This window comes from Cricetulus griseus, chromosome 3 (genome assembly GCF_003668045.3).
Source record: "Cricetulus griseus strain 17A/GY chromosome 3, alternate assembly CriGri-PICRH-1.0, whole genome shotgun sequence".
NCBI classification, from domain to species: Eukaryota; Metazoa; Chordata; class Mammalia; order Rodentia; family Cricetidae; genus Cricetulus; species Cricetulus griseus.
Window position 1 is genome coordinate 111801117 of NC_048596.1, and position 19207 is coordinate 111820323.

The 19207-nt window shown below is 35.0% G+C and overlaps 2 protein-coding genes across 4 annotated transcripts in view; one reads left to right on the forward strand and one right to left on the reverse strand.

Annotated features, from left to right (window-relative positions):
- Positions 1-7518, forward strand: part of LOC100768684 (glutamate carboxypeptidase 2) — a 138870-nt gene extending 131352 nt beyond the window's left edge. For 2 of the 3 annotated variants that reach the window (XM_027407582.2, XM_027407581.2), the window contains exons 18-21: positions 544-808; positions 1186-1267; positions 2864-2956; positions 6584-7518. In XM_027407582.2, the coding sequence (XP_027263383.1) occupies positions 544-808; positions 1186-1267; positions 2864-2956; positions 6584-6773 (630 nt within the window). In that variant the 3' untranslated portion in view covers positions 6774-7518. The remainder of the gene's footprint in view (positions 1-543; positions 809-1185; positions 1268-2863; positions 2957-6583) is intronic. The other variant, XM_027407583.2, reaches the window with a different exon arrangement.
- A 5086-nt stretch (positions 7519-12604) lies between these two features.
- On the reverse strand, positions 12605-13537 carry LOC100770321 (olfactory receptor 14C36). Its single transcript, XM_027407945.1, has one exon. The coding sequence runs from the start codon at positions 13535-13537 to the stop codon at positions 12605-12607; it is 933 nt and encodes a 310-aa protein (XP_027263746.1).
- Between the last annotated feature and the right edge of the window lie 5670 nt (positions 13538-19207).

Below are 19207 nucleotides of genomic sequence, written 5' to 3' on the forward strand. Positions count from 1 at the left end.
TTTCACATAGGCAGCTTTCTTATGCCTGATTGAATATCACTTCTCTCTCATGAATATGTATCCCTATCCACCACTGTGGTCCTCAGTGCTCGGTTCCTCCACTGTGCAGCATTCTGCTTCTCAGACATTTTTTGTGTGGAATTTTCAGTGATAAATGATTTGACAGAGTCACCTATATTCTAGTCTGTAATATTACTTCACTTGTCTGATGATTCCCTACCACTCTTCTTAAATTATTTCTTTTCTAATACAGTTTATTCTTTGGACTCTCAACACATTTACATATCTCTTGTGTTCTGGCTGACTGACAACTCTCTTGAATGCCTATGAAAGAATATTTTCACTGCCTTTTTCCTGTATCATGTGTACATGTGTTTTCATTTGCACATGGCTGAATTAGCACTTTACTAAATTCTAAGTTCCTGAGTTTATATGGTTCCTATTTATCAGTGATCAAACTTAACAATATCCACAATAAGTATCACATTATGGGTCTTGTTCTGAGCTATCTTACAGAGATGTATTTTGTTTTATTCCTTGTAGAAAACAAACAAAGTCAGAAGCTATCCACTCTATCACAGTGTCTATGAAACATATGAGTTGGTTGAAAAATTTTATGATCCAACATTTAAATATCACCTTACTGTGGCCCAAGTTCGTGGAGGGATGGTGTTTGAACTGGCAAATTCTATAGTGCTTCCCTTTAACTGTCAAGATTATGCTGTAGCTCTGAAAAAACATGCTGAAAGTATCTACAACATTTCAATAAACCATACACAGGAGATGAAGAAATACATGGTATCATTTGGTATGTTACAATTTATCTTTCAAATTCAATCTTATGTTTTAATGATTTTTCATCATTGTTTCTAGTATACCAGATAAGATCTTTTTCTATTAATATATGCATTTAATTACATAGATGCTCTAAAATATATAAATACCTCATAAATTTAAAAAATGACTTCCTATGTAGTTTGTATATTTTGAACTGTACAGAACATGCTGTGTTTTTCTCATAATGAAATGGCACTTTCATATCTTGCACTGGCTGATATTAAACTCCTGAGTTGGAGTGATCCACATGCTTCAGCTTCCTGAGTGCTGAGACTGCAGGCATTGGCAACTTACCTGCTTTAGAAATGATGTTCTTATAGCTTTTGATAATTTGAATTTCCATTTCAGATTCACTGTTTTCTGCAGTAAAGAATTTTACAGAGATTACATATGAATTCAACAAAAAAATTCAAGACTTAGACAAAAGCAAGTATGTCATGTATTATACTATATTCTATCTGTAGTAGATAATTATGTAGAATATATTAGATATAATTAAAATAACATTAATTTAAATTTTTGTTGTAGAAATAGCTTGGGAAATTCTTTTATGTTTTCTGTCTTCACTCTAATTCATCTCATTCAGTGTTCTGTATCTTTCAAAGATTTTATTTCTTACATGAATTGTAACTGCACCACAGTGTCTCCTTCCTGCGAGTCTACTACATACAGTTTATCTACTTTAGTACTGACTCCAACATGCTTTGGTTTCACTTGTTCTTTTTTCACTTCTGTATATCATACTCCAGTTAGATTCTTTTGTTCTTGGAGCAAACTTCTCTACTTGTGCTTTAAGTCATTATGTCCATATATGTATACAATCCTTTTCATCTCCAGTAAAAAAATCAGTTTTTCAGCAATAACAAATACTATTCAGTCATTATTTTTAGAAATGCTGACCAAGTAGGAATAATTCTGTGTGAAACCAAAACCAGAAGCAGAATTTGACAAATGTTAACATTTACTGTTTAGATGTAAAATTATAAACATTGCCAAACTAATCCTTAGTTTATGAAATGGAATTATAACCCTGTATAATGTTCAGGATTACTCCAAAGTTAAACTTTTAAAATAGTATTTATAAGAGTGAGGTACTATTACATGCAATTATTATTAAAATACATATAAAATGAAGATCTGGATAAATTAATGGATAAAACAACTATTTAATAAAACTATAATATTCACTAATTAAAGCATGGCATGATTAGACTACTGTATTTGATAATTAATGATGGAGTGATTTGGGTGTTGATAGTTGATTTTTAATTGATTGATTCATTTTTATTAATAATAATAACCTCCTGAATCATAATGTCCCTTGAGAATGTGATCTCTTTAAAAGTATTTGCTACATGATATTTGAATACTGAGAAAAATATAAAGTGAGGATTATATATTTGACAAATTTATCTTTAAAAACAAGAATATTATATATTGTCACTTACTTAATATTTTTAATTTGGTAAATTTAAAAGATATTAATAGATTTTCATATTGCCATGTTTTTGTTAATTTTGTGAGTAGATTTCTAGGTTCTCTATTGTAGAAAAAACTTGACAGTAATTGTAAACACAGAATTATTAATTCTCATTTCCCTGTGCATTAAAGTTGTATCATGTTTTACCATCAGCATGTTACTGTTTCATAGCTCATGCTTTATTTGAATAGTACTTTATGGGATGTTTGAAATATGAGGGTTATACATGCTGATATCTTTTAATTTATTTTATTTCTGAGATTATAATAAAATCACACCATTTCTACCCTCTCATTCCTCTCTCTAATCCCTTCATATCCCTATTATTATCTTTGGTATTTCATGGCCTTTTCCCCCCACTAATTGTTGTTACAGTATTCCTAAATAAATAAGTACAGTCCTGTCAATCTGTATAATGTTCATGATATTCTCAATTTGCATTTCAAAATGATTAAAATGCATCAGTAATTTTACTGCAGACTTATAGTTTACCAGGTTGTTTTCATAACTTCATGAAGGTACAAATTTATTAATTTCTTTTTTTAGCCCGATATCACTGAGAATTATTAATGACCAGCTGATGTACCTGGAACGTGCATTCATTGATCCTTTAGGGTTACCAGACAGGCCTTTCTACAGGTGAGAAAAAATAATTCCATAGTCTAATATCACTTTGTGTAAAAAATATCATAGTTTATTATTTTTCAAAATATTGTCGGTAAGGTAATTTCACTATACACAGAATTAGGTTCTATAAAATTTGTTTGTTTAAAACATAAATACTTTGTCCTTCATCCCAGTCTCATTCATCACTCTAAGTACTCAGTCCCCTTGTCCCCTGTCACAGGCTTGCATCATTTTTCCAGTGTCCTTTCTGTATTTCACATATCTGTAAGGAATTCTAGGTCCCACAATTAAAGCAATAGTGACTTATCCTTCTGTGTATGGTTTATTTAGTGGAATCCATGTACTAGTAAACAGCATAATTCCATTCTTCCTTGTAGCTGAATATATCCATCTTTTTCTTACTAATTCATTGATAACTATCTAGGATGGTCATATAACTGAGTTGTAATAAATAGTACTACTATAAGGACATGTATACATTCACCTCTGTCATAGGAATAGAGCCCTTCAGGCATATACCCAGAAGTGGGGTAGCTGAATCATATGGTAGCTCTATTTGTATTTTTCTTGAGTTACTTTCATATTTATTCCTATAGTAATTAGGCTAGGTACACTCCAACCATTGATGTGTAAACATTCCTTTCTCCCTACATCTTCATCAGCATTTCTTCTGCTTTGTTAGTTACTTGGGAGAGATCGGAACGCAAGGTGGTTTTAATTTAAATTTCCCTGATAATTAGCATGTTGAACACTTTTGCATGTTGATTAGATTTTATGCTTCATCTCTTGAGAAGAGTGTGTTTTTCTCTTTAGCCCAATTATTAACTGAGTAGTGTAGGGTTTGGTTGTTTAATGAGTGTGTTCCTTATATATTTTAGATATCAATCCTCTGTCAGATGTTTAAGTAACAAAGATTTTCTCCAATTTCATCAATAGTCCATTCATTTACCTGTCCCCTGCTGCACAGAACCTTTAAATTTTCCTTACATTATACTAATCAATCCCTGGAAATATTTTCCCTTTTTATTATATTTTTATTTTTTAAACTATCTTACTTTACATACCAATACTAGTTCCCTCTCCATACCATCTTCCTGCTTTCCCCACCTTCTCCTCACCTCACCCCCATCCACTCCTCACAGAGTGTGAGACCTCCCATAGGGAATCAACAAAGTCTGTCACATTACTTGAGGCAGGACCAAGGTCCTCCCCTCTGTATCTAGCCTGAGAAAGGTACTTTCCATAGGAAATGACCTCCAAAGAGCCGATTCATGCACTAGGGATGAATACTGGTTACCTTGCTAGTGGCCCCACAAACTGCCCAGCCATCCAACTGTCACCCTCATTCAGATGGTCTAGTTCTGTCTTATGCAGATTCCCCAGCTGTCAGTCTAGAGTCTTTCAACTCCCACTTTCTTGGGTAAGCTGTTTCTGTGGGTTTCCCCATCATGGTCTTCCCCAACTAAGAACCAAAGAAATCATGTAGGGATACCTTAACTGCCATTCTTCTGCAATCATATTGATGACTACCTTAATTGTCATCATAGAACCTTCCATCTAGTAACTAATGGAAGCAGATGTACAAATCCACAGCTAAACACTAGAATCCTGGAATTCAGTCATAGAAAGGGAAAATAGATAATATGAGCAAAGGTTTTAAGAACTTGGCATTATTTATTAGCAACTGGAGTCCTTTTCAAATATCCTTGTCTACACCTACACCTTGAAATGTTTTCCCTATATTTTATCACTATCAGGGATTCAGGTATTACTTTATGGTCTTTGATCCATTATGAAATGCTTGTATATGTAGCAAAAGAGACAGGGATATAGTTTCATTCTCTTGTGTAGTTTAACCAGCAACATTTGTTGAGGAGGCTATCTTTTTCTCAATGAATATTTATTGACATCTTTTCATTTATCCATGTATTTTTTGTGTCATGTGCTTTTTTGGGAATGGGGCTCTGTAGTGCAGCTTGAAACTAAGTACTATGATACCTCCAGCATTATTCTTTTCACTCAGAACTATTTTGAATTGTTGGAGACTGGGATTATTAATCTCATTGTCAACATAATGAGATTTAGAATCACACAAGAGACAAAATTCTGGGTGTGAGATTGTTTACAGAAAATGAGTAACCAATTTGGGAACACATAATACTTAGCATAGGTGGCATCCTGACATGGCACAGGGCCTGGGTGGAATATAAGGGGATTGTAATGGGATTACCAGAATTATCTCTCTTCTGGCTGAGTGTGGATATAATATGCTCAGCTGCCCCACCTTTCTGCTGTCATGCTTCCCCCACCAGAGTATACTGTACCCTTAAATTCTGAGACAAAATATTCCATTCTTACCTTATGTGGATTTTGGCAGGTATTTTGTCACAGTTAGGTGAAAGTAAGTAATACAGGAAACTTGTGCTAAGTGTGGGTTGTTGCTATGATAATCTTACTGATGCTCATTGTCCTTTGGAATTAGTTTGCAAGGTTGAGTGTGGGAGAGTTTGAGGATTAATTCCTAAAATATGATAAGCACACCTCATTGAGAGTGTATCTGGTGGGAGTTAGGAAGACTAGAATGCTGAGAGAAGCATGCAGACTTGGTGTTCTGCTCACCAGTGGAGAGTATGAAGACTCCACTAGAACCTGGACAAAGGCTCTTTGTGTTTAATTCTAATAAAAAATGTATAGAATCTGACTTCACTCTGATAGGCCAGTGCTTCTCAACCTGTGGATCTTGACCACTTTGAAGGTCACAGGATACTTTCACTGGAAACTCCCAGTGAATTATCAGAAATCTTGCATATGAGAGTTTTACATTATGATTCATAACAGAAGCAAAGTTATGAATCAGCAACTCAATAGTTTAATAATTGGGCATCACCATAACAAGAAAAACTGTATTAAAAGGTCACGCAGTATTTAAGAAGGTTGAGAGCCACTCTTCAAGTTTTTAAGAACATGAATGAGTTTGAATTAAAAAGACTATGGACTATGTTGCTTGGTGTAAGACTTTATTATGAAATGGTCTTCCAGAGTCACTCCATTAAGTCCTTTGGCTACTTCAGTAATATATATGTACCTATGTCATGCATGAGACTAAAAATTGATTCATAATGACTTGTTATACTATAGGTTGATTCTTATAAAGATGAATCCATCTTACCAAAACAATAAAAAGTTGGCAATAGTACACAGTTGGCTGGCTATGAGCATGATGCCATGATGTGTCTTAGCAGGGAGTATGATGTAAAACATCACCATTTACTGGCAATGTGCATTGAGAATATTTTATTACTTTTCTTCTCAGATCACTTTCCTCCTTGTAACACCATTATCACCATTACACAGTTATTTTAGTAATTATAAAAAATTGTAAGTCAACATTTTAAATACTAAGCACAGTTCATACTAGTTATTCTTACTGTTATTTGTTTTGCACTGAAGCACTTTGAGTTATCCATTAAATGTAAAATTATGTATATTAATATTCCAGGAGAATATAGTATTTTGAATTCAGGTAACAATTGAAACATTCAAGCAAGAAAATAAGACATATGCAGTTCAAACACAGTGCCCTCATTCTCTTGTATATTGTTTGTGTAACCAATGTATGGAAATATGTTTTATCAACAGGCATATTATCTATGCTCCAAGCAGCCACAACAAATATGCTGGAGAGTCATTCCCAGGGATTTATGATGCTCTTTTTGATATTGATAGCAAAGTGGACCCTTCTAAGGCCTGGAGAGAAGTGAAGAGACAGATTTCTATTGCAGCCTTCACAGTGCAAGCTGCAGCAGAGACTTTGAGAGAAGTAGCCTAAAGGTACTTCAGAGAATCCCTATTTAGTAGGTATGATATTATTGGGATGACCTATATAGAAAAATACAGGTTGAGATTTTATGATTATGTGTAATATCTGTATGTATGTTTATATACACATTTATATTCTGGTTATTTTTCCTTGTGTATCAAAAAAGAAAAAATGGATAAATTTTATTTTGTAATTGTAGAATATACCTCTGAAATTTGAGGTTCAATTAAGTCATTAAAACTATGATAAACAGTCAAATATAGCAACTCATTTAGCTGACATTTTCAGAAATCTAATATAGCATCTACCTGTGTCATCTCAACGTACACAAGAATCACATCATTAGGGAACACACCTGTGACAGTGTACAAGCCTGCTCTGCACAGAGGCTTAAGTGCTGCCTGGACACCAAAGCTCAAAGAATCACTTCAGACACTAGTTGATGATTTCTGATCTATTCACAATTCTAGTAAACCTCATCATTCTGCATTTTAAAGCATGAATGTTAGACTATAAATTCATTTTATTTAAACTATATGCAAAATACATGTATAATTAATAATTAACTAACATTTGTAATCTCAGTAACCATATCAAGAAAGAACTGTGCATTCCTGAACAGCTGTGCCTTTTCTGTCAAAATAATCATGGTCTTGAATTTTATGTTTATTATTTCCTTTTTTACACAAAATTCACTGAACTTAGTTGTATTCATTGCATATATATGTATATATATTAAAATCATACATTTGTATGTTGCAGTGCTCATCTTTTTTTATTTGCCTTTGAGTTATTTCTGTAGTTCATCAGATTTCCTTACACCACATTGCTGGAGTCATATTTATCAGTAAGGGTTGAGCAAAGGAAAGAAATCACATAGTTATTTGAACAAACAGAGACATCAGAAAGAATGACAAGTTACATCAGCATTGGTACTTTGAATCATTGCCATCTGAAATGTGAAGAGAATTTTAGATGTATATGAAAGCTGTAAGGAATTGTCACTATACTGGCAATCTCCATCTTTTCATATCCTCATCACCTTTATACCCATCCAACTTCATGTATGCTCTCTCTCTCAAAAAATAGAAATGAATTCCAAAACCAAAAGTCAAAACAAATAAAAAAATAGTAAGGCAAAAATTTCAAATTGTGTTAGCATTCAAAAGACCTGCACAGGTTCAAGGTGAGAAAATCCAAGAAGGGAAAAGGGAAAAATCAATACAAAGACCTACCTTTAACCAAGGAGGTCTTAGCAACTGATACCTGTTGGGAAAGAGAAAATCAGTTTTCTCCAATACAGTGTCACTGTATCAACCACACTCCAGGGTAGGCCTCCACCCCAGGAGTGGTTGAACAAAACAATAAATAACTCCATGTTTTTTGGTTATTTATTTTTACTTTAATTATTTTTTATTTAAGAAATTTCTAAAAGGCAAGGTCATGCCACTAAGTGCCTATATTAAAAAAAAAAGGAGACATCTCATATTAGTAACTTAATAGCACACCTGAAAGTTCTGGAACAAAAAGAAGACGAAAGTTCTAGAGAGACTAGGGATACAAGGGACATACCTCAATATACTAAAGGCAGTTTCCAAGAAGTCCGTATTCAACATTAGATTAAATGAAGAGAAACTCAAAGCAATCCCACTTGAAATCAGGAACAAGACAATGTTGTCCACTCTCTCCATACCTATTTCCTATAGCACTTGAAGTCTCAGCTAAATTAGTAACACAGACAAAGGAGAACAAGTATACAAATTGGAAAGGAAGAAGTCAAAATATCATTATTTACAGATGATATGATAGCATACATAGGTGACCTAAAGATTTCCACTAGGAAACTCCTATTCCTGGTAAGCACTTCAGCAAAGTAGCTCGATACAAAATAAATCACAAAAATCAATAGTCTTTCTCAAATAATACAAAATATTTTAGGGTAACTCTAACCATCCAAGTGAAGTTATTATGTTGTGGTTTGGATACAAATAGCCCCTAAATGCTGATAGATTTGAATGCTTAGTCATCAAGTGTAGGGGAAGCTGTAACCATGCCTTCTTAGGGGCTGGCTACAGGAGTACCTGAGGGCTTGTGAGGGCGTGGTCAGAGTGAGTAGGGGGTCTGCGTTTTCGGTTTCGGTTTCTCTTTGCTTCTTGCTGTACAGACTACCACCGGCTGGCTGGTTCGCTCTGTAAGTAAGGCTTTTCCCTATTAAATACCCTTATATTTCTACCTGATTCCGTATTGGTAATTTCCTACTATAATCAAGGAGTGGCACTACCTGACAAGATTTAAGAAGTTTGGGCTTGTTTGAGTATGTGTGGATTTGTTGGAGGAAGGCTTTCACCCGGGATGGGGAATGAAGTTTGAAAAGCCCAAGCCAAGCCCAATGTCAGTCTCTTCCTGCTGCCAATGGATCTGGATGTAGAACTCTCAGTTATTTCTCTATCACCATGTCTGCCTGTGTGCAGCTATACTACCAAAAATGATGATAAATTAAATCTCTGAAACCATAAGAAATCCCCTATTAAATTCATCCTTTTATAAGAGTTTCTGTGCTCATGGTGTCTCTTTACAGCAAGAGAACACTGAATATAACTACTTATTTGATAAAACTTTAAAATATTTTTGAAAGAAACTAAAGAAGATGCCAGAAGATGGAAAGATTTCCTATGCTCATGGATATATATTAGGATTAATACAGTGAAAATGGCTATCCTACCAAAAGCAATCTACAGATTCTATGCAATTCTTATAAAAATTCCAACACAATTTTCACATATTTGAAAGAACAATTTTCAGCTTAATATTGGAAACACACACACACACACACACACACACACACACACACACACACACGGATAGCTAATACAACCTGGAATTAAAAAAACACCTACTAAACATATCACTATTGATGACCTCACAATATACTCTACAGCTATAGTTAAAAAACTAAGAGCATGGTAAAGGCATAAAACATACATGTTAGTCAATGGAATCAAATTGCAAACCAGACATAAATCCCCATACCTATTGAGACCAGAATTTTGATAAATAAACCAAAAATATGCAATTGAAAAAAGATAGGAAGGTCAACAAATGGGACTAGTCAAATTGGATGCTGTACATAGAAAAGAAGAATGTAAATAGATCCATATATCCCTGAACAAGACTCAACTTCAAATGAATCAAAGCCTTAATATAAAACTGGATATACAACCTGATAGAAGGTAAAATGTTGAATATATCCTTGAACTTACTGTCACAAAATAACTCCTTAAAAGAACACCGTTAGCACACAATTTAAGATCAACAAATAATAAACTGGATTTCACGACACTGAGAACTTTCTGGATAGCAAAAGACACCATAATAAAGACAAAATATCATCCTACAGAATGAGAAAATATTTTTAACTTCATACCCAATAGGGGGCTAATATTAAAATGTACAAAGAACTGAAGAAATGAGATATCAAGAAAACAAATGACCCAGTTAAAAAAAAAGTTACAGTTCCAAACAGAAAATTTTCAAAATGAAACTCATGTAGCTGAGAAATATGTCAAGAAATGTCCAGCATACTTAGTCCTCAGGGAAATGCAAACCAAATCTCTTGTTGGTAGGAGTGCAAATGTACAGTCACTATAGATATCAATGTGGCAGTTCAGAGGAAGATGGAAATAAATCTACCTCAAGATCCAGCTATACTCCTCTTAGACATATACCCAAATGTTACTTAATCCTATCACAGAGATACTTGCTCAAACATGTTAATTGCTCTATTTATAATAGTCATGAATTTAAAGATGTTCCTCAACTGAAGAATGGGTAAAGAAATTATGGTACATTTACACAAAGGGATATTAGTCAATAATTAAATCATGAAATGTCACAGGTAAATGGATGGAACCAGGAAAAATAACCATCCTGAGTGAGGTAACAGGGACCCAGGAAGATGAATAGGGTATTAGTTACTATATGTGACTATGAGGCTTTAAGTCAATTATAACCAAGCTACAATTATTAGAACCACAGTTTTGTTTAGAATAAGGGAGTAGGGTAAACAGATAGATCTCATTAGAAAAGAGAAATACAATCAATAGTTGTGGGTGGATGGGGAAGACTGGAATGGGAGGATTAAGTTGGTTGGGGGAGAAAACAGGCAGGGAAGAAGATGGGATTACGGGGAGACAAAATAAAATAAGACCCTTTGGAAGGGCATAGTGGAAACCCAATGCAGTAAAAACATTTATATATATGTTTTTATCTAATCTAAACTAAATCACAATCTAAACTAAAATCACAAAATAATGGGAGAGAGTCCAAACAGGCCATCTGTTGTTATCAAATGAAGCTCCCAGTACTAGTTTTGTGTAATGTTAAATTGAATTGTTGGCCAAAGGCCTTCATGTGGACCACCAAAACAACCCAGATCATCATCAAGACTACAGGTTGCTCTCCAAAACTGACCGTAAAGTTCATTGCTGAGGACAAACCTACACATGTTATTGAAGGTGAAGAAGTCAAGCTGGTGTCTATAGAGTTCCTTAACTCTTACATTCTCGTGTATTTGGTACAGAAAAGTTCTTTGCATATTACCATTATAGTAGTATAAACCCCAGTCTAGCCCCAAATTCTTTGAACTATAATTGTGTCCTGGCTTGCAAGAACAGAACACTAGGGCAATGGTGACTCAAAGTTTGTCTGGTTTGACTTATGATCCACACCTCTAGACAGAACCCATATTAACTGTTTGGGTAAACAAGAACCTGGACTAGATAGCCCTAGGACCTAGGGTAACATCAAATACTACCACTCTATATAAATTAAATTTAAAAACTTAAAAATAAAATAACTCCTAATGACAATCTGCTACACTCATAGACCAGTGTCTTATTCAGCAAACATAATGCAGAGAGTGAAAGACTAGAGACCTTAGAGCAGTCAGCCTTAAACTGGATGGCTCCACCAGATCCTTCCACTATGGGCTCAAGGAGCTTTGTGCAAAGGAAACTGAAAGAGTGTATGAATTAGAGGTGATGGAGGACAACAAGAAGACAAGGCCATCTAAATCAACATGATGTCCACATATATGAACTTGTAGAGACTGATGCAACATCAAAAGGCTACATGTGTCTCATTAGATGAAATCCTAGAACTGAAATAAGAAGAAGACACATGCCCATATCTTTAAACTGGAAATGATCTCTACTTGATAACTACTTCCAAGTGTAAATTTATTTTCTTCCAAGGGAGTTTCAATGGTTAAACAAACTACACTAGACTGCATGCCCAGAAGTGGGTGTTGAAGAGAAAACCAACTCAAGGATTTAATTAAAGGAGCCTTCCCTCATAATTTCTTTTCAGGGCTATTTTTTATCTTATATTTTATTTTAAGATATATTGCAGAGATTTATTTCTCCATCTTTTTACCATACAAGTCCTCTGCATATATATTAATATTTTTATGGGCTTCTTTAGTTTTTAAATGAGTGGAACTCTGCAGTTTTTGGACCTTGTCTTCATCTCTTTCTGTCTATTTCTTGCTTTTGGGATGTTTTGATGCACTAGTTTTTGCTTTTTCTTATACTTTATTTCATTTTATTTTATTATTTACAATTAGAAGTCTGTTGTTTCCTAATGAGATGAAAGGGGATAGATCTGGATGGGAGGACAGGTTGAGGAATTAGGAAGAGTAGAGGAAGGGGTAACTAAAATCAGAATATATTATGTAAAAAATTTCTTCAATAAAATGGGAAAAAGCCACTTGGTAGTGTGTATGTGTGTGTGTGCTTGTGTGTTTTCCTCTATAACATCCTGACCAATACAATATTTTTATATTAAACTCTGAAAAAAATCCTTAATATTACTTTCCTCACAGCCTCCTTTATCTGTTTGTTTCTAAGACTATATATGATAGGATTTAAGAATGGTGGAACGATGGTATATAATACAGAAAGTGTCATTTCCTGAACTACTTCTGATGTTACTGGAGTTCTTAGATACACGTAGGCACCAGAAGAAAGAAACAAAGACACCACAATAATGTGAGGGACACAGGTGGAAAAAGCCTTCCCTCGCTCTCCTTTGACAGGAACCCTCATCACAGTTGATAATATTCGAACATATGATATAGCAATGAAGATAAAGCAGCTACCACTGACCCCAATGGCAGTCAGAAGAATTAATAGTTTGTTGATAAAAGTGTCTGAGCAAGAAAGTCTCAGCAAAGAAGGGATATCACAGAAGAACTGGGGTACCATGTTAGAATGACAGAAGGAAAGCTGGAATGTTTTGATAGTGTGCATACCTGCAATGACAAGGCAGCTAAATAGGGAAGCCAATGTCATCTGAATACAGACTTGGTGACTCATGATCATAGGGTAGAGGAGAGGCTTACAGATGGCCACATAGCGGTCCTGAGCCATGACAGCAAGAAAGAGAATCTCTACACAAGCACAAAAGAAGACCAAAAAGATCTGAGCTGCACACCCAGTCATAGAAATATTCCTGTGGTCAGTGAGAGAGTTGACACAGGCATTGGGGACAGTGACAGAAACATAGCACATGTCTAAGATGGATAGATTCCTGAGGAAGAAGTACATGGGTGTGTTCAGGGTCGGGTCAACTGTGGTAGCAATGATGATGGTAAAGTTCCCTAAAAGGCTGCCCAAGTACACCAGTAGGAACAGTACACTGAGGAGGAGCCTGAGTTCCCATGTCTCAGCAAAAACCTCCAGGAGGAACTCAGTCACCAGGGTGGAATTGGCCATACTCCCAAAGTACAGGTTTATCTGAAAGAGAAAAGCAGTGACAAAGAATAACCTAAAATAATTGAAAGCGTACTAGCACTTCTCATAATACTCTTTGCTTCTATTTTCCAACTTAATGTGTGAAAAACCAAGTATTTGTTTCTCTGGTTTGTACACATTTTTATCATGATAGTTGTTAATACAGAAAGATGTGGCAGCCTGTCCAATTGTACTGTATGATGCTAAGCACTTTGAATTATATTCCATAATAATTAATATATGGTAAGTTCCTCTTCCAGGTAAACTACCTTATCAATTAGCAATAGCAAGTGGGGTGTATGTGAAAATTGTGTTTTTATATTTATTATCATATATATGTTTACATATGAAGCATATTTATGTTCCATGATTCTTTTCATATTTACACACAAATGTATAGGAGGAAGAATGGGGGAATTGAGAGTGAAATTTGAGAGACATGGACATAAGAGGACGAGTTGGGAGAGAGAGAATAATGAGCATGGAAGAAGGGGGAGTTTAAGAAACTATCTCACTAAATTTTTAGAATGTCTGAGAACTTCAGAGTAATAACATTTTCCTGGAAACCCAGGCACAGTTTAACTTACATAATTAAGGAAGAATTTTCTCTTCTTGGTGAAACCTCAGGTTTTCCTGAAAATCACTATTGCTAAAGATGATAATCCCAATTTCTTAAAGTATTTAGATTGCAAACAGTATTTATATACATATCCACAGCAACATCTGAAATATTCTTTGGCTAGCTGGGTCCTGGAGCAAACAACTTCCACATAAAACTAAACATGATACAATGCATGGTAGCTTTTATGTTCATATGAGTTGGGCTCCAAGCTTTACTGGCAACATTTTATAGTATTGAATGCCATACCATGTTCTCCTAATATTGATCAACATACTGTCGTGTTCCCTGAATAATGCACAGTATAAAAAGTTATGTTCTGAAATTTATACTTGAGTATATGGATGTTAAAGTGCAGAGATTTATACACAAGTAATTAAAGGTAAGCTGCTCTCAGCTTAATAAAATAATGTAATAAGTTTTATCAGATCCATAATGGCAACCACCAGATACTACCTAAATATAAAAGATTAATTAATTAAAAACAGAACAGCCTAAGAAGTGTTGATAAAAAGAGATAGGAAACTGTCATAAAAGAGGTAACCAAAGAATGGCAAGTGGTAAAATAATCACAAGTGGTAACTTCTTGTTTAAAGAATTTGATACATTAGAAACCTCAAAATTCTAACAGCATAAAATGTAAAAAAAATTAAGGGAACATTATTTAGTGACATTAGCTAATGAACATTTGTGGTGCTATTTTGTTTCTGATCTAGCAAATAAAGCTTGCCTGAAGATCATAGTGCAAAACTAGCCATATTAGTCAGCCACAGAGGCCAAGCAGTGGTGGCACACACTTTTAATCCTAGCAGCCACACTAGTTAGCCATAGGAACAGTGTGATGGTGATATACAACTTTAATCCCAACACTAAGGAGGAATAAAGGGGAATGGAAAAAGGAGGGCAGTGTGTTCAATCTGGTCCTGCTGAGGACAGGATTGCCCCATTTTGTTCTGAGCCTTGGTAGAATTTAGAGCTCTCTAGTGGTTGACTGCTTTTCATTTCTGATCTTCAGTTTGAAACCCAATACCTGTCTACAGGTTTTCATTATTGGTGTTATATCTGGAACCCAATTTTCGTTGTACAAATTCACAACAGATCACTTGTTTGTGACTTTGCAGCCACTGGCACAGGCTCGGGCTGCATACAGGATTTCCACTGGAGTTACTGCCCAGCATGCTAGATTTTCTTTTCTTTTTTTCCCAAGCCTCTGTGCAAGTTTGGAATTTTCCTGTTGTAGCCTCTCTAAAACAGTATCCAACTGCCATGAAAACTCCAGAACTACCTATGCTCCAAATGGCATAAGACTTAAGCACCCTAGACTGGCTGGTTTTACCTTCAGGCCACTCCTACCACATGTGTTTTTTCCACACAATCCCATGTTTGGTTTTTCAGACATCCGCTATTCCTACCACCCCCACCCCCATCTTGGGTTGTGGGCTTCCCCTATAGACTCTCTCCTTGGATTGCAACTCTTAGCTCATGGCCACATGGCAGTTCTCTGATCAGACATGCTGTGCTACACCTCACAGTTCACTGACAATGCCTGAAGATTCAGTGAAACAATTGGGGACTCTTAAAGGAAGGCTTCACTCTGCCTGGGGAGCAGAAATGGTATTGGACAGATACGGTGTTAGTGGGGGACAGGAGAGGAGGGAGGGAGAGGGAATGGGGATTAACATGTAAAACAATCTTGTTTCTAATTTAAATAAAAAAATTAAAAGGGGAATGCTTCACACATTAAAAAACTGGGAAACACTAGTACAATGGAGGGAGAATTAAATGAAGGGATAGTCAATATAACCAGTATTAACATACTGTTAATTATAATTTTGGTAATCTTTGTTGTCAGTTTGATAATTCTTGGTTTATCTCTAAAAATTTGGTTGATACAAATGCCAAGGTACAGGCCTTAGAAAAACTTGCTAAAGCAGGCCATTTAGATATTCAAACTCAGACAGAGGAATTTAAAGGAGAACCAATTCCAGCATTAAATTATAAGTTTAGAGAATGGCTTAGGGTTTTCAAACAAACAACCTTAATATATCCAGTAACTTTTCAGGAATTGCCAAATGACAGAGGCTCTGTAAAAACTAAATGGACCCCTGTGCCAATGTTAGATTTAAGGAGATTCAAGTCTCACATGGTATGCATTCACCATCTGTGAAGCATATGTTAAACTCATAGTCAGGTTGTTATAGAAGTATCCCTAAAGACTGAATAGACTTTCTTAAAGGTGTTTTAAAGCTTGGTTCACAATTACAATGAAGTAACTTTTTCAAAGAAGAGGCTAAGATGACTGAACAATGGAGTAAACCTGGAGGGATAAAAATCTCCCAAGATCAACTTGTTGGAGGAGATTATACTAACACAGAAAGCTAACTAATTTACTAACATAAATATCTATATCATGACCATGCACTGGCTTTATGCCACAAATCAGCTTTGGAGAAATACGAAATAAGATTGAATTATTTACTAAAGTTATACAGGGTCCAAAAGAATTCTTCACAGATTACTTACAAAGATTGACATCAGCAGTAAATAGAATGATACCAAGTTCAGAGGCTAGACAGATAACAATTCAATCTCTGTCTTTTGAAAATGGCAAATTTCAGTGAAAAAGGATAATTATAACTTTAAAGGCAAGGTCAGCTCCTTTGGAGGAATAAGTCTGAGATACAATCAATATTGGATCTCATGACCATGATGATGTACGAATAGGAGAGGTGATTTCCAAAGATTTGACGAAAAATTGAAATGCCAAATGTTTCATTTGTGACAAGCAAGGTCACCTTAAAAGGGACTGTAAACAGGGCATTCCTAGAAACAATGTATTTTTCTAACCATAATCCAAACAGAACTCCCCCTTCCTTCTGGATTATGCAGAAGGTGTGGTAAAGGCATGCATTGGACTAATTAATGTAGATCAATAAGGAATATTCAAGGTAACCGTTTGCAATTGGGGAACTCCTTGAGGGGACTCTTGCAAGCCCCTATGACAATTTCAATTCATTGTTTACTGTCATTGTGGAAACTCCTTCCCAGAGCAAAATAAGAACCTAATACCTGTTTAAAAATTACTGCTCTAGATGACAGAAGAGCTTTAGAAGATAAGACAAAAATTTGGGTAGAAACCATGAATCTAGATAGATAAAGATTAGGTTTGGAACCACCCTAAAGTTAGGGTTGGGGTAAAAATACAAAGTGGAAGCGAGAACTTCCCAGAAAATATTGCCAAGAAAAGGAATAATCTGACCTAAAGTGATCTGTGGAGTCTCCAAAAAATATAGAACCCCACAATGACAATTACACCAGGACTACAATAACACTACTAACCTGAAAAGCATCAACTAAACATCAGCTTTGGATTACAAACTGCTCAGAATAATTTTGAAGTGACTAATTGAGATGACCCAGCCTCACAGACTACTCTATCCAGGACTTGAGACAAGCCCTATACTTTAAAATTATGTATAAACTGGAAAATATGATACAGATACCAATTCCAAGACTTGACAATTAACCAAAATTTTTCTAATCTGGATCCTTTAAAGATGCCATCACTCCTGGACATCAGGAAGAAAGTTTGAGAATATGACACTCACTTTCCCAAGAGGTGGCATGGGTGTTTTTTTGTTTTTTATTCAGTATGGATATTGTAAGTGTTTAGGTGATTGGTTAGAAGTTTTTATTGCTAATGGTCAGAAAAAAAGCTAAACAAAGATTAGATTCAGGGTTCTCATTTTGAAAAGAAAAAGGGATAGAATAAAAAGGATTGATTATTGAATATACTTTGAAAAAATAAAGATGTAGAGAAGACTAAAAAGGTAGATTAATAAATTGACTTCTAAAAAGCAACTACTAGTTTTAAATATTTTAAATTAGATTGGGCTTTTATATATTGTATTCAAATTTTGTATAATATATTGATACAAATTTGAGATTAATTATGTTAAAACACACTGGACATATGTTTCTAATCTTGTTTAAGATATTGTACCTATACATCTCTTTTAACAATGTAATGCAAATTTCTAGTTCTTGGAAGTTATTATTACCAACTATATAGGATAATAAGGAAATGTAGGTTAGTAATTAGGTGCCTATTACAATTGAATTTATAGTTATGTTAAGTATGTTTACAAGGTCAAACAGATATATTTTATACAGATCATCTTCAAACACTTCAGAGATCTGCAGAATATGTTATTTAAGATGTTTTAATAACTTAGTTTTTTTTTTTTTTATAACGAGACAGGCCTGCTCCTGGCAGCACCAATATACATCAGAGAAGGTGCTGGGCATCAAAGAAACTCCACACTGAGTTTACTTTCTTTGTGGAAAATGTATGCCAGTTGGCATAAAAGGTACCTTGCCGTGACTACTGACAGTATGCTAGACAAGCAGGGCACCAATATGAGTGACTACCAACCCTTGCTAAGACAAGGTGGGACAGTCCTTCAAAATCCTGTTTCACAGAAAAGTCTGTCAGATATGCTAGGCCAAAGATGCATGACCCAATGTTGCAGAAGATCCTTGGGTGACTGACTGTTCAGGCATCCAGCTGCTTTATCATTTCTCACAGTTTTTAGAAGTCACTTGTTTGCACTTCCTGCTTACTCCATTAATATTATTTCCTTCTTGGCTCTAGTTATAGGTTTCCTGGTTTATCAGATTCAGAAAAGAAACTCACTAAAGCGATGTAAAGTGTAAAATGTTGAGAGACATTAAAAGGTAATTTAATAATTCAAATTAGAATAGAAAGTTAATTAGGTACTAACTTTTGAATGCATCAATATAGGATAGATATGGAGAAACTACTCCATATCTATCCTATATTATCAAATATAGTTTTCAAATAGAACCATGTCAATCACTATGCACAAAACTTAAGTCCAAATGGATCAAAGACCTCAACATAAACGCAGCCACACTAACCCTATTAGAAGACAAAGTGGGAAATACCCTTGAATTCATTGGTACAGGAGACCACTTCCTTAACATTACACCAGTAGAACAGTCACTGAGAT

Coding starts and splice junctions, on each gene's coding strand:
- LOC100770321 (XM_027407945.1), bottom strand. CDS start 13,537: ATGGCCAATTCCACCCTGGTGACTGAGTTCCTCCTGGAGGTTTTTGCT.